Source organism: Delphinus delphis, chromosome 3, assembly GCF_949987515.2.
Source record: "Delphinus delphis chromosome 3, mDelDel1.2, whole genome shotgun sequence".
Taxonomy (NCBI): Eukaryota; Metazoa; Chordata; class Mammalia; order Artiodactyla; family Delphinidae; genus Delphinus; species Delphinus delphis.
In genome coordinates this window covers 129,880,193-129,897,138 of record NC_082685.1, presented here as the reverse complement: position 1 = coordinate 129,897,138, position 16,946 = coordinate 129,880,193, and the positions used below count along the sequence as shown (strand labels likewise).

General features: G+C 40.9%; 1 protein-coding gene across 1 annotated transcript in view; it reads right to left on the bottom strand.

The window, feature by feature from the left end:
- The window catches only part of ANKRD55 (ankyrin repeat domain 55), a 100,790-nt gene that overhangs the window by 54,591 nt on the left and 29,253 nt on the right, over positions 1-16,946 (bottom strand). The window contains exons 2-4 of the mRNA XM_060007036.1: positions 15,795-15,917; positions 8,853-8,983; positions 5,020-5,129 (exon numbers count right to left, since the gene is read on the bottom strand). Of these exons, the coding sequence (XP_059863019.1) occupies positions 5,020-5,129; positions 8,853-8,983; positions 15,795-15,917 (364 nt within the window). The remainder of the gene's footprint in view (positions 1-5,019; positions 5,130-8,852; positions 8,984-15,794; positions 15,918-16,946) is intronic.

Here is a 16,946-nt window from a genome sequence, read left to right as displayed (position 1 = left end):
GAAGCAGAGCATTCAAAGCAGGAAGGGGACTCGTGAGAGGAAACCTGTGCTCCTTTGCTTTTGTACATCCAGCTTGCCTTCGTGTTCTTAATTATAGGTCCTTCATCCCGGCAGCAGCTTAGATTTCCCACAGAGATGTAGCTTAGCTAAGGCTGTATATTGCCACTGGTTGGTTTGCTAGTGAGTTGTTTCCATCAGAGAACCAAAATTTCTCTGGAGGCAAAGGGCTAACTGAAGTGTCCCCTTGGCTTGTTTATAAGCAGCTTCAGTTTGAGACTTCACTCTAAATAGTCTCCAGCAAGCACCGAGTGGAAGGAGTGTGCTGTTTGGAAATATAGGAGTTAGTGGATTTTAAAAGGAGTATGAATACCTGAGTACAAGGCCACAAAGTGGCTGGTACATATGCTTATGATTAGAGGAAAAATATAGATGCATGTACACTGAATGGTTCAGTCTAATGTTCATTGGGTTCTAAAATCTTGCAATGCTCTACAATGTCCCAAGGTTAATACAAATGGGAGCGCTGTTCATACCCTGATGACCTTCGCAGTAAACGTGTGCTCATGTCAGTGGGTGCAGGACTGTGTGGGCACGCACCTGTGTGTGCAGATATATTTTTTGTGGACCTGTGTGTGCTAAGGTGAAGAAGGCCAGTGTGAGAGCTGGTGGGTGGCCAGCAGGGTTTCAGGGTAGCAGGGTTTCAGGGTAGCAGGGTTTCATTCTTTAGTGCTGATCTACGGTACTTTATTTCTATCTTCCATCATCATCATCATTGATAACATCACCCTCATCATCACCACTAACACTTACTGAACATGGGCAATTGACAGTGTTCAGTGCTTTCCACATATTTTCTCATTTACTTTTGCCTACTTACCTATGAGGTAAGTACTGTATTATTCCTACTTTCTAGAAAAGAAAGCTAGCTGAACCTTGACATGTTAACTTGCCCAAGATAATGTGGTCTATAAGATACGGAGCCAGATTCATACTCAGTCAGTCTGACTCCTGAGCTGGCACTCCTGGCCACCCTCTACCTCAATCCAAAAACAGGAATTTAGGTGGTTTTCAGATACATATAGTAAAACAAAATCACAGGCGAAAACACTAGGCAAAGAGAAAATGAGGGCAGGATAAAGAACACATAATTATGGTCCTATGTGCATGCCAGAGGTGAGACACAAATTGGGCTTTGAGTTTTCTAAATATGTAAAGAGAGAAACATGATCATAAGTCACAGTGTCCACATAGTAAAAATAAAAAATAATTTATCAGGAGAAGCACAGGAATTCCTCCTTTAGTAGAAATTTTTCTTGTGGTTTTTCAGAAAAGATTTTTTTGGACACTGTAACAAAAAAAAAATGTCCTGACAATCAGACAATAAGGAGTTTTGTATGGCTGTTTCTTATAAGGCCTCTCAGTGTAGACTGAGGGCTTAATGATAAAATGTGGCCATTAAAGTAAATTCAACAAGTCCACAGCAGTGGACTCCAGGAGCACAGCAGACCCATTGGACAGGTTACTTATCTTCACACATGCAGTATGCAATTAGTTTTCTTCTTGATGCCTTAGTTTTCTCATCTATAAAATGGGGATAGAAATATTACCTATCACATAGAGGTGTGGTAAAGATTAGATGAGATAGCACGTGGAAAGCACTAAGAACTTTGCTCAGAACATGATAAACAATGAGTGCTGTTTGTCATCGTCATCCTTTTTGTAACTACAGACCTATATGCTTTAATGGTCAGACAAGCTGGCCTAAAGTTGTATTCACTTAGGAAAATTAAATAGTCAAACAGGTATGCATGGCCTAATGGAAGGTCACTCCCTTCTGCGTTATGATTTTAGGATTAGAAAGTGCCCATAAGACAGACCAAGAACTTTTTTTCTCAGAAAACGATTCTGAGTTCATGCAGACACACAAACAAATGGGCAACTGAAGTCCAACTTCTCTGGTGCGGTTAGTTTCGGCTTGAAGGATTTAATGCCAATGTTATCAAACTCTGCCACGGCCATAAAATTTCTCAGTAAAACAATGATAAAATATCTAATTTTAAGCAATGTAATTCCATAAGGAATCCTTTCAATCAAGCTAGTTTTGAAATGTTCTCTAGGTAACAAAGCCAGTTGATTTGCTACATGGGTTGTGTCAAACTAAAGGTTGGCACTTGCCATCTATCCCTACAAGGATGAAATCACAAGTTGCTGAGACTGCTGACCTTCAACACCCCCTGAAAGGAGTTCAGGGTGGAGATCAGGAATGAGGCACTCTGTGCTGTGGGAAAAACTGGTAGAACGGGCCTTCAGATAGTTAGATGTTTTCAGGAGAAGATTTTATGAGCCCAATTCTTGCATCTCCTCATATCTAGAAAAGCACTAAAATCTTTCATGGTGACGTCTGCTCCTCGTGACCAGCAGCAACCTTCTGCAAAACCGTGTGCTGGACTGCACGTACTCCCCCTTCACTAAAATCACATATATATTGACCTTCCCCCCTACCCCTTTGCAGCAGTTGCTCAGAGCTATCTGAAATGCTCTCTTCTGGGCTATAAGTCCTCATTTTGCCCCAAATAAAACTTAACTCACAACTCTCACGTTGTGCTTTTTTTTTTTTTTTTTTTCAGTCGACAGTTGTTAAGGTTTAACCCAATTCATTTTCGGAGAACATTTAACAGGTATGATAATTTTGGTTTTGGAATATTTAATCTTAACCTTTGGGTTTTACTAGTTACAGCAGCTAGCATTACCATAACAAAAGCAGATTTTATCTTCCAGAATCAGCTAACTGTCCATTTAGGACAATAAAACTATATAATCAGCACACAGAGGATGTTTATTTTTCTGGCTTCAGCTCTTCCTAAGGTGGTGACTGGGTCATTTGGGACAATTTCATGAGAAGGGGAAGCCACAGCTCTGTGTTATCTCAGTTATAGTGATGTAATGTAAATCCTAGAGAGTCTAGGGGCACTGCTGGGCATAATAAGAAATAGTCTAATAAGTCCACAAAAGAGGAAGTACACTTAGTTTTCAATATATTATTGTAGTGATTTCAGATGATGACCCAAATCTATTGACCAAATTGATCCTGAGTGCGATTCTGACTGCCGAGGCTTAGTTCACCCCTCAGGTGCAATGGTTTAACGGCAGAGCCAGGTTTTCACCAAAATTCTTGTCCCCCTTTCTTGGATTGGAATCATCACCAGAAGGTGGATTCTTGGTCAGGGACTATATTCCCCACCGCTCTTTATGGCCAAATGACTCATCCTTATTAATGGAATGTGAGCAGAAGTGAACTGTGTCATTCACAGGCTGAGATTTTAAAGAAATAAGTAAGGCTTATCTAAGCTCCTCTTACCCTATCTGCAGGCCAAACAAAAAGGATTCTGTGATGCTAGGAGATGATGAAGCCACAAGCTTGCATCCCTGAATTACCTGTGGAGGGGAGGCTCCCTGCCCCCATCCAGGAAACATATATTGGACTAAACTTTTATTATGTTAAAACGCTGAAGCTTTGGGTTTTATTTGTTACAACAGCTATGATTACCATAACTAAAGCAGGTGTTCATTTTCCAGAATCAGGCAGATTTTGAAATGACTACTCTGAGTGAGGCAGGTAAAAATCATCTAAGTGGAGTAAATTGGGGCAGAAGAGTCTTAAAAGGTACGTTTAAAATGTATTTTCTAAAGATTACTCTTGGGAAGACAGTATGATTTTGTGACTAAATATTTTTGTGGGTTGTCTAGAAAAGTCACTCTTTTTTCATCAAAAGGTAGTCATCTTTTTATGATGTCTACTGATTGTTAGCTCTGGGATTGCTGTTTCTTCTCTAAACTTCCTTGTTTTGTTGGGCTTTGAGTAAATCCTAGTTTTCTATTATTCCTGGATATGATCCAATGATAATAAGAGGCAAGGCTTGGTTGGGAATAGTCCTGGAATTTCCCAAGTCCTTTAACTTTAGTGTAAACAGACTGAAATGAAGAAATCCTATTACCTCTCAACCTGGAAGGGGCCTTGGTCTCCTCAACCCCCGCATGGCTTCAGTTTACTTCTGAACACAGGGTCTGAAGGAGGCAGCAGAATGCACCCACCGTGCTGCTGGCCTGCAGCCTAGCTCTGGGGAGTGTGAAGTTCCTGTCAGAGGCCTGCTCTGTCAGCAGAGGTTCAGGAAGTGCCTGGAACGGAACCTTGCTGATTCCACAGTGCGAAGTGTGCTGTCATCAAGCTGCCAGGAGGGGCTTTCGAAAGACTGGGGACCCAGGCCACTTGGATACAGAGGCCTGGGGTAGCTACACTTGGTCTGGGCAAAGCTTTTTCCTTTGTTGCTCAATCGTCTTACAAAAAGGTGACCTCAATCATCCAACTACTTGAGGGCTTTCTTTGCATGGTCTCCAGCAGCTCACACTTCTGGTTTGCCTTCTCACCCACTGGTCCCCCTGTCTCAGTCTCCTTTGCTGGGTCTTTGCCTCCTTCCAGCCCATAAATGTTGGCATGACTCTGGGTTCATACATTAACCTTCCCTTACCCTGTTTGGTTTCCATCACAACACTCATCACTATTTGAAATTATCCTATTGATTTGTTTACTAGTGTGCCACTTAACTCCTGCACTAGAAAGTAAGCTCTGTGAGGTCAGAGACACTGGCTTGCCCACTGGGGAACTCTAGGGCCTAGAGCGGTGGTTGGTCCATAATAAGCACTCAATAAATAGTTATTGAGTTAATAATTGACTGATTAACTGAATGAATGAATATAAGAAATTCAGATGATGACAAACAGCATTTCTTCTTAAATCAGAGACTAGGAGACAAGGGTTTTATCGAAATAAAATTGGGATTGAGACTAGAGTTGAGATTGTTCCAGGATATTTTGATTCACTGAGATGGGGTCCTGTCTGCTGCAAACACCAAAAAAATGGATGGATTTTGTTTTTATTTGCCACATGGATTGGATTAGGTGACCTTCTAATCCAAGTTGGGTGCCTCCCAACTTGAGCGTCGTGTGAACCTGGCTACGTACCTCACATCGGGCTCAGCGGTGGCAGCGTGCAGTGGCAGACGGCCATTTTTATCAGGGATATTGTGCTTGGCACCATTTCTTAGTAGACTCACACAGCCTTCCAGCCAACCCTGGAAAAGCAAGAGCATCGTTATATAACACAACCTCGCATAACATAGTAACAGAGTCCAACAAACTTTCTCCAGTTTTCTTTCCCTTTCTTCTTTGGTTTGGCTAAAAACATGTTCTACTGGACCTGAAGTGGTTGGTTAAGGACCATAACTCCCATTTAGACAACAGAGGGCTGAAGGTCTTGAGGTGTGGATTCCTGAGTCTTCTGAGACCTTTACCCTGTAAGATGCAGACTGATTCCTAGACTCTTCTGCGTCTGCCTCCCCATTTCTAGGGCCACTTGCTGGCATTCCACTTTTATAGCCAGTTCCTAGAGCCAAATGTGGCAATGTGATGGGGGTGATTAATCAGCTCTAGACCCTTATTCTATGGGCTTAGCTCCAAATCATGCTCGTCAATGGTCTGACCTGGATGTCACTGTCCAATTCCAAAACTGGGCTCCTATGTCATTCTTGAGTCACAGCCTCCACTCGATGCCTCAATTCATCTATATCTGATAAATGGTCCTTCGTCCTCTTTTCCAAGTTCTTTTTCTAGTAACCACAAAGATAATATCTTGCTTATTCTAGTCAGTCCCCTTCCTGATGCCTGGAATTCTAAACTAAGCCCTACTCCAATGGCTGGGACCCTGCCACCCTGTTGACTGATCTTCCTGCTGCTGAATATGGGGCTGTCACCAGCACCCTCTAAGGGCTCCCCATTGTTGTGTTTTATCCCCCTATGAATTCCCCAAGAAACTTCCTTTGAACTCCCTGTTGTCTACTAATTCACCAGACTGAGACCTGATATTGCCACATCTGATGCTTGTCCCTCCTTGGTTAGCACTTACAGCTGGGTCATTTCTCCACTGTCTCTCCTGTTTCAAAGGGAAAATATAACTGCAGGCTAGTCCTCCCTTTCTGTTTGTTAATACTTTAAGTAAATGACCCAACCCTGCTGATAACTGAGTTTGGCTCACATGCCAAGGAGAACACCTCCTACATTCATCCAGAATCATTTGGGTTACTCACCTAATTAAAAGTAAACTTATAAGTAAATGAAGTATATAAGTATACTTATATGAAGTATATGAGTATAATAATAACTTATGAGTAACTGAAGTTATTATTTTGAAGAATAACATAATAAAGCTCTATTTTTTCCTGCCTTCCTCCATTCTTGTATAGTTAAGCCTCAAGATTACCCAGTAACAAGAGAAGGATTACTGAAGATTTTCCCATGCAGTACTGGAAGCAATAAAAATGTTACTAAATGCATGGAGAAAAAAAGATAATCATCAGAAAAGACCTTTTGGTTCTGAAAAGTCTGCAAAAAAAATCTTTCTACAAAAGCACATTAAAATTCATAGGTTCTAAAATTGAATGTGGCTTTGTAGAACTGACCAATAATATCTGTCTTAAGTAGAAGCAAATAATTTTCATATTTTACTAATGTATTAAATCTGGTTTTAGTTCCTAATGCCCGTCATCAAGTTTTCTGATTAAAAGGGAAAAATATGGCCAGGAGATCCAAAAGAAAGGCATGCTGGACAAATTTCAGAGTTGCCAAATTTTTGAGTGGCCAAAGTTTTAGTTTTTGAAAAACAAATCTTCTGATGTGGAAGGGTTTGAAACATTTTTATCATTTTGCAACATTTCCTGGAACTATGGGTGTATGTGGTTTTCTTTCTTTTCTTCAGAAAAGAAATCAGAAAACCATTGACTTCATCTGAAACCCATGGTCACTATTCAGAACCAACAAATATGTTTTGGACCTACTATGTTCTGGGTGATTCTGCATGGGGTTCTCCTTCAACAGTGATAAACTTAGGGTATTATTTTTACTACATTTTACAAATGAGGAAGAGGCATAAGGAGGTGAAGAAATTTGCCTAGGATCACACATCTATGGTAAGTTTATTTGTATACTGAGCTTGAAGCTGTGACTGAGACAGTTTCTGAGTGCTCCCTTTGCCTAGTTCCTCTTTAATACTTGAATACAAACATTGCCAGAGGGAGTGGTGGGCTTCACTGTGTAATCACTAAGATACCACCTACTCTCACCTTCCCAGGGATCCTCAGGAGAGCCAGTGAGGGGCCCTGCTTTGGGCTGCCAGACAGAGGTGGGGTCAACAGTAAGAGGGTAATGCCCATGCTGTCATGCCGGCGTACTTCCCTATGCAGCTCCTTAGAATGCGCTCCTAGAAAGAGTTGTATGCAACGGTGGCACCTCGCTAGGCTCACTATTCACTGTGATCTAGAGGAGAACTTCTTCCCAGTCCCTTAAGTGCTACCTAGCCCAAGAAATTTGAAATTTTGAATTTTAGAATTTTGAAAGAAGTGTAGCTTGGTTTCACTCTATTCTGTATGCTATTGGCAGTTAAATTTAGAAACCATCTCTATTCCCTTCCTCCATCCCCTGATCCTCATCTCAGACACCAAAAATCCCTACAGCAAGAGCAGTTATTAGGGCATGTGCCAGAAGGGAGGAGGACTGGAAAGGCCATCATAAGTCTGTCTGAGACACTGGACTTCACCTAGTACTCACAGATCAGTGTGTTTCAAACTTGAATGGGCATAAAAATTGTTGGGGAGATTTGTTTAACGTGCAGGCACTTCTCTCTCCACCCATAACCCCTGTCCTGCTCCCAGAGTGTCTGACTCAGGAGGTCTAGGGTGTAATCCAGGAACCCACATTTGAAACAAGCACCCCAACACTTTGAAAAATTCTTCCCAGTTTCATGTGTGAGTCCTAGAGAAAGAGGGCATGCAAATAAGAAATGGAAGAGTAGTGTCTAAAGAAAATCTCTGTGAGGACTGGGCAATGCTTTATTGCAAGCAGGAAGGTGTAGTGTTTGGGGAAGGGAAGTGTTCTACTTGTCCAGGGCAGCTTCAGGACACTGTGGGTGAATCCACCACTGTCAATGGGCAGCAATAGCAAATGCAAGAAGCTGCATCGGCAGCAACAGTGGTTATGATGAAGATCTGCAGGAGCCACGTTGGAGAGGAGGGAGAATGATGACCTTCGTGTGGCAACAAGGAGGACTTGTTTGACTTGGACTCAAGATAGCTTTGGAGTCTCCCGAAAGGATTACAGGGAAGATTTGAGAGGAGAGAGGTTTGAAGATTTTCAGTAAGGCTTTACCAAGCTTGTGCTAATATTGGGAAATGCCAGACTGAAATCTCGTGTTGAGGACTGGCTCTATGTAATTTTTAGGTTAGGCACTGATTGTGGGTTGAATCCTATGCTTGGTGTTGTCCTTAAGAGACTGGTATTTCTCCCCTACTCCCTACCCACCACTCTTCCCAGTTCTCATTGTTCTCTACTTTGCTCATCCTTCAGCTTCCACTCAACTAATCCTACCCCAAAGAGGTTAACTGCAGCTTCAAGTGTTACCACCCACTGAGGGTATTAACAGAGGGCATTCGTAGAAGGAGTACCAACTGTGCTGAGAAATGCCCCAAGGGAAATTCTGATGCAATTAAGATGGAAAAGAATATTTCTCTCATGGCAACATCACCTCTAACTTAGAGGATTGTTAGGAAGATCCAAAATGACTTCAATCCATGAAACCAACTCTAAGTCATTATATAAATGTTGGACATTATTAAAGCAAAACTTTTAAGTTCTATTTCTGTTGGCCAGCTGCACAAATCTAAGAACACTCTTCTGCAAGTGGGGCCCCATAACAACACATTTAGTCCACCCCACTCTTTGACAGCCACCACAGACACAGTTGGTACCAGATAGGTTGCCAGGCATAGACTTGTGCGGCCATAAGCGTCCTGCATGTTAATATTGGCTCCCATCTTCAACAGCAGCTTCACTGTGTCCACTTGACGTCCAGAAACCGCGTGCATTAAGGGTGTACATCCTAGAACGAGACATTTCAACAGCTTTTAAGAATGTTTGACTTGTGACTTCAGACTATACTACAAAGCTACAGTAATCAAGACAGCATGGTACTGGCACAAAAACAGAAACATAGATCAATGGAACAGGATAGAAAGTCCAGAGATAAACCCACGCACATATGGTCACCTTATCTTTGATAAAAGAGGCAAGAATATACAATGGAGAAAAGACAGCCTCTTCAATAAGTGGTGCTGGGAAAACTGGACAGCTACATGTAAAAGAATGAAATTAGAACACTTCCTAACACCATACACAAAAATAAACTCAAAATGGATTAAAGACCTAAATGTAAGGCCAGGCACTATCAAACTCTTAGAGGAAAACACAGGAAGAACACTCTTTGACATAAATCACAGCAAGATCCTTTTTGACCCAACTCCTAGAGTAATGGAAATAAAAACAAAAATAAACAAATGGAACCTAATGAAACTTAAAAGCTTTTGCACAGCAAAGGAAACCATAAACAAGATGAAAAGACAACCCTCAGAATGGGAGAAAATATTTGCAAACAAAGCAACTGACAAAAGATTTATCTCCAAAATACACAAGCAGTTCATGCAGCTCAGTATCAAAAAAACAAACAACCCAATCCAAAATTGGGCAGAAGACCTAAATAGACATTTCTCCAAAGAAGAGATACAGACTGCCAACAAACACATGAAAAGATGCTCAACATCACTAATCATTAGAGAAATGCAAATCAAAACTACAATGAGGTATCACCTCATACCAGTCAGAATGGCCATCATCAAAAAATTTACAAACAATAACTGCTGGAGAGGGTGTGGAGAAAAGGGAACCCTTTTGCACTGTTGGTGGGAATGTAAATTGATACAGCCACTATGGAGAACAGCATGGAGGTTCTTAAAAAACTACAAATAGAACTACCATATGACCCAGCAATCCCACTACTGGGCATATACCCTGAGAAAACCAAAATTCAAAAAGAGTCATGTACCACAATGTTCATTGCAGCTCTATTTACAATAGCCAGGTCATGGAAGCAACCTAAGTGTCCATCGACAGTTGAATGGATAAAGAAGATGTGGCACATATATACAATGGAATATTACTCAGCCATGAAAAGAAATGAAATTGAGTTATTTGTAGTGAGGTGGATGGACCTAGAGTCTGTCATACAGAGTGAAGTAAGTCAGAAAGAGAAAAACAAATACCATATGCTAACACATATATATGGAAACTAAAAAAAAAAGGGTCTGATGAACCTAGGGGCAGGACAGGAATAAAGACACAGACATAGAGAATGGACTTGAGGACACGGGGAGGGGGAAGGGTAAGCTGGGACGAAGTGAGACAGTGGCATGGACATATATACACTACCAAATGTAAAATAGATAGCTAGTGGGAAGCAGCCGCATAGCACAGGGAGATCAGCTCGGTGCTTTGTGACCACCTAGAGGGGTGGAATAGGGAGGGAGGGAGGGAGACGGAAGAGGGAGGGGATATGGGGATATATGCATATGTATAGCTGATTCACTTTGTTATACAGCAGAAAGTAACACACCATTGTAAAGCAATTATACTCGAATAAAGATGTTAAAAAAAAATAAATATAACATGTTATGAAAAAAATGTTTGATTTGTAAAATTTATGAGTAGACTTTATTTTCCTGTTCATTTATTATGCTCTTTGCAGATGAACTACCCTCAACACAAACTCAGCTGTTGAGCTGAAGAGAGATGATGATTGTTGCTACATTTATATAAACTATGTATTTTTCACACCCTATTAAATCTTCTGTAATTTTGCTGTAATTGGTTGATTAAAACATTTTGTGCAGATCATAAAATTTGCTTATTACTACCTTGGGAATCACCATAATTTGGGACATAACAGGCAGGTTTATCCTGACTTGGTTTGAACAATGCAGAATCTGGAAGTACCTTTGGAAAGCAATGCCAGCCAGGCAGACAGGTGCAGCACACATTTATTGGAGGTGGTAAGTGATATAGGGCAGTGATGGTAGCCTAGCCTTGGGTTGTACAAATCCTTGCTAAAAGTGGCCACTTTTACTGAAATACTTTTCTGTTTTTGGAGTCAATATAGGCCACATTTGGTTTTTGTGTGTTTTCTTCCTGAGTAAAAACAGAGATGAAATTACACATTCTGATTAACTTCGCAGGGCTGTTGGAACAAGCCATACTGCTGAGGCAGAATCCAGGTAGGTGCTTCACACTCCTTCAGATGAAGAAACCAATGTAAGACATATCCCTTTCCCAGCTGAGACTTGTTTAGATGTCTTTTGATTGGAGATTCATGTAGAGGTTATAATTCTTCTCCAGGTGAACTGCGAACTATGACCTCAGTGATCCCTGAGAATGGATAAATTCCAGGACTACTGTTCTTATTGAAAGATTGCAGCCAGCAAACCAGTTTCTCTCCAAATTTCTCCCTTCTAATATTCTTCCAGGCGTCTGTACTGGGTAAAAGCATCAATGAAGTGCTCTGTCTTCAATAGTGGCAAAATTTTTTTCTCTCTCTCCCCTTCTCTTTCTTCTCTTCTCTCTTTCCCTCTCCCTCTTTTCCCTTATTTCCCTCCCTCCCTCCCCCTTCCTTCCTCCCTCCCTCTCTCCCTCCCTCCCTTCTTTCCTTCCTTCCTTTCCTTCCTTCCCTCCTTCTTCCCTCCCTCCCTCCTTCCCTCCCTTCCTCTTTATTTATTTATATTTTGCTTACGGGTGTTGAATTGCTCCAGCACCATTTGTTGAAGAGGCTTTCTTCCACTAAATTACATTTGCACCTTTGTCAAATATCAGTTGAGCATATTTGTGTGAGTCTGAGTTCTCTGTTCTTTCCCACCGATCTATGTGTCTATCCGTCAGCCCATACTACATAGTCTTGATTTCTGTAGCTATATAGTAAGCCTTGAAATTGGGTAGACTGATTCTCTCCCACTTTATTCTTTTTTTTTTTTTTTTTTTGGTACGCGGGCCTCTCACTGTTGTGGCCTCTCCCGTTGCTGAGCACAGGCTCCGGACGCGCAGGCTCAGCGGCCATGGCTCACGGGCCTAGCCGCTCCGCGGCATGTGGGATCTTCCCGGACCGGGGCACGAACCTGTGTCCCCTGCATCAGCAGGCAGACTCTCAACCACTGCGCCACCAGGGAAGCCCCCACTTTATTCTTCTTTTTCAAAATTGTTTTAACTATCTTAGTTTCTTTGCTTTCTATATAAATTTTAGATAATCTTGTCTATATCCACAAAAAAAAAAATCTTGCTGGAGTCTGATAGAAATTGCATTAAACCTGTATAAGAATTTGGGGAGCACTGCATGTTTACTATATTGAATATTCTAATCCGTGAACATGGTATGTCTCTCCATTTATTTAGATCTTTGATTTCTTTCATCAGCATTTTATAGTTTACAGTATAGAAGTCTTGCATGTATTTTGTTTTATTCACACCTAAATATTCTTTATCGAGTGATTTTACTTGGTATTGTGGTTTTAATTTTGGTGTCCATGTGTTCATTTCTAATATATAGAAATAAATTTGTTTTTGTGTATTGATCTTGTGTCCTGTGACCTTGCTCAACTCACTAGTTGCAGGAGTTTTTGGTAGGTTCCTTAGGATATTCTATGTAGACAATTAAGCTGTGCAAAAAACGAACCGTTTTCTTTTTCTTTTTCAATATGTATGCTTTTCATTTTTTATTTCCTTTTCTTGCCTTTTTGCACTGGCTAAGTACTACGCTGAATATGAGGGAGAGAGGGCCTTTTTGCTTTGTTGCCCATCTTAGGGGCAAAGCATTCAGTCTTTCACCAGTAAGTAAAATGTTAGCTCTAGAGTTTTTTTGTAGATACGCTTTATCAAATTGAGGAAGTTCCCCTCTATCCCTATTTTCTGAGAGTTTTTAATCATGAATGTGTGCTAAGTTTTGTCAAATGCTTTTTCTGCATCCACTGATAAGATCATGTGATTTTTCTTCTGTAGCTGGTTAATATGATGGATTACACAGATTGAGTTTCAAGTACTGAAATAGACTTACGTTCCTAGAACAAATCACACTTGGTCATGGTATATAATTAGTTTTATATATTACTGAATTCTATTTGCTGATATTTGCTAAGGATGTCTGTATCCGTATTCATGTGGAGTATTGGTCTGTAGGTTCAGTTTTTGTATCATCTTTGTCACATTTTGATATCAGAGTAATACTAGCTTCATAATCATAACCAGGAAAAGTTTCCTCCTCGTATCTTTTCTGGAAGAGATTATGCAGAGTTGATATGAATTTTATTTAAAAGTTTGTAGAAGTTTCCAGTGGAATCATCTAGGTCTGATGATGTCTGTTTCTGGGAATTTTAAAATTATGAATTTAAGTTCCTTAATAGTTATAGGACTATTCAAATAATGTTTCCTATTGGATGAACTGTGGTAGTTTATCTTTTTTGAGGAATTGATCCATTTCATCTAAATACTCAAATTATGTGTGCAGAGTGGCTTGTTGTATTTTCTTATTATCTGCAGGGTCATTCCTGATAGTGATAATTTGTGTCTTCTTACATTTTCTTTTTGTCATTATTGCTAGAGGTTTGTCAATTTTATTGATCTTTTCAAAGAATTAGTTTCTTGTTTCATTGGTATTCTCTATTTTCTGTTTTCAATTTCATTGATTTCTATTCTTCTCTTTATTACTTCTTTCCTTCTGTTTGCTTTGGGTTTATTTTACTCTACTTTTTCTAGGTTCTTGAGGTGAGAACTTAGATTATTGACCAATACTTTTCCTCTTTTCTAATGAATGTATTTAGTGCCATAAATTTCCCTCTTAGCATCGCTTTAGATATGTGCCACAAATTTTGATATGTTGTATCTTTGTTTCCATTCATAATCAGTTAGTACAAGCCAGGATTGAATGCAATCAGTCTGACTCTTGTATTTATCACACAAGTGGTGTTTAACCTTTGACTCTTCTCATTCCCAACTTCTAACCCCAAGGCAGATGTACAGATAATTCTGCTTTAAAAAACAAACGAACAAAAAACTACCATGGATAAATTAGGGAGCACCCACACACTTTACAAAACATTTTATTGTCATGATAAGGGAATCCCAAGCTCCTCTTGGGACAGGTCAACTGGTTAAAAATCATTAATGACTTCCTAGAAATACTAGGATAGGGAAACCGATGCTAAATCCTTTGTTATAGTTCCATAGGTCCTTGAGGCTGCCACTTCTTCCTCTTCTCCTCCTCCCCCTTTTTCTTCTCCTTGTTCTTCTTTGTCTTCATCTTCTTTGTCTTCATCTTCATTCAGTCTGTTTTCTTTCAGTTGTTCAGATTTGTTTCATTTCTATTGTTCTATTTTCGAGTTAATTGATCCTTTCCTCTGCTTCCTCATTCTGCTACTGAGCTTAGCCATAGAGTTTTTAATTGTAATTATTGTATTTTTCAGTTTTAAAATTTTCCATTTGGTTCTTCTTTATATCTGTGTTTCTTTGCTGAGCCTTTCTATTTTTTCATTTGTTTTGAGCATATTTGTAATTGCTCATTGAAGCATTTTTTCATGGCTACTTGAAGATCTTTGCCAGATAATTCTAACATCTGTCATCTCAGTGTTGGCATCTATTGTCTTTTTCCATTCAGTTTGAGGTCTTACTGATACTTGGTATGTCAAGTGATTTTCTACCGAAACTTGGATATTTGGGGTATTGCATTATAAGTTGTCTAAATCTTACTTAAATCCTCCATTTTAGCTGGTTTTCTCTGATACTGCTCCAAAGGGTAAGTGAAGGGGGGCGGGTGCCACTTCATTATTGCCAGGTGGGATTAGAAGTCTAAGTCCCCTACTTAGTCTTCATTGACATCTAAGGGAGAAGACTCTTCATTACTGTGTGGTGGTGAGAGTCCTAATTCTCAAGAAGGATTCCTCTGACACTGCCTCAGCAGTGGGGATATGGAGACTTCATTACCATGTGAAGGTGGAGGCCCAGGATCCACACTTGGTCTTTGCTGGAATGAGTGGGGTTGGGGTCATAGTTTTTTGGTTTTTTTGGTGGTAGTGTTTGATGGAGTAGACTCATTATTGTCTAAAAGTTTTCTGTCTTGCTATGCAGTCCCTTTCTTGCTCTTTGGCTAGAGAGCAGGCTTCTGTTGGGGGCTTTTTTGACCTCTGTCCACTGGCATTCCTATGTTGTCAGCTTCTTCAGCTCCAAGTCTGGGAAGTATGAGGCAAAAAGGAAGCCCAGGAAACTCACCACTATGTCATTCCTTGGGTCCCATGGTACTAGCTAGTCTGTCATTGCCTCTCCACCTTCCAGAGTGTTCTTATGTTTATGCTATATACCATGTCCAGGAGTTTTAGTTGTATTTCGCAGAAGGAATAAAGCAAAAAGTACTACTTCTACTCCATCTTCCCAGAAGCAGAAGTCCTTGCTCTCTGGCTTTAATAGCCGTACTTTCCCAACATCCACTGCTACCAAAAATAGCCTCCTCTTTTCATACCCGTTTTCTAACTTCAACTAATTGGCCTATCTACTTTAGTCACTCATACAAATAAGTTGAAGACAAACTCAAACCAAATAACTTCATGAGAAGAGGTGATGTAAAAGAATTTGAAGATTTGTGTCCATGACTCTCATTAAATAAAATACTGAGGAACCTGCACACGGCTACAGGTAGGATATTCCTTGACCCTCCAGTATCAAAGTAGCTTGTCAAATATAATTTTATTAACATTGTTCACCTCTGGAGGCCATCTCTAAAAGGATAGATCAGAACATTCTGCAGGATTCAAAGTGCATAAATAGCTCACCTTCACTGTCACAGCATTCTAGGATGGAAGGGTCTTCCCGAATCACGGCAGTCAAAGCATTGACATCTCCGTTAGATGCTGCCTGATAAACCATGGTCAGGTCAACTTCTTCAGATGAATCACCTTCATGAATCAAACAGAGACAAACTTACTGTGTGGAGAGAATTCACTGAAAGAATAACAACACCCAAAGCGTCACCCACACAAGTGATTCATGAAAATCTCTCTGGTGAATCCAGGCAGAAGGCTGAGTCATCCTGATCACATGCACCTTACCACTTCTGAAGAAAGGTGAGCCACTGTGGGCTGTAACATCACCATGTATTGGGAAGGAGCCTGAGGGATTAGGTGTCCTCTGAGATTTAATGATTCTCTCCAAGTATTTGAAATCAGTGAGACCAGATTGGGAAGTGGAGCCCTTATCTTGGTTCTGGGTTTCTTTTTTGATCTGAAATATGTTACTTTCCCTTTCAATGACTCAGTTTACCCACTTTTTTTTTTTTTTTTTTTTGCGGTATGTGGGCCTCTCACTGTTGTGGCCTCTCCCATTGCGGAGCACAGGCTCCGGACGCACAGGCTCAGCGGTCATGGCTCGCGGGCCCAGCCGCTCCACGGCATGTGGGATCTTCCCGGACCGGGGCACGAACCCGTGTCCCCTGCATCAGCAGGCGGAGTCTCAACCACTGCGCCACCAGGGAAGCCCAGTTTACTCACCTTTGAAGGAGATATTGTGCTCCTTATTCTCTGTTCTCTAGTTGGACTCTCTACCCTTTCCCTCTTGCTCTGAACCCTGAAGGCTAACCTTGATGACCACATCACCCAGGCCCCCTGGCCCTCAGTGTCCATGGGAGGCACTGGTAGGAGAGTGGTGAGGAGAAGAGAGATGGGGCATTTCCTCCTGCTTTCCCCTAGTTCAGGGTCTAGCAGTAGCTGCTTCTCTCCCACCAGGCGGGTCCTCCTCCCCAGAACCAGCCCTCACTGGGCTCCCTGTGGTAACAAACATTGTCCTTTCAACCCTGCTCATCTCTGTATGTAGTCCCTTCACAGAAGCCCTTCATTTGAACCATCTGAGGTTTCATGACACGGTGTTCCCAGAAGAAACAGCTGTATGCAGGTCCTTTGAATTTGGTAGCCACCTGTATCATACCTTTG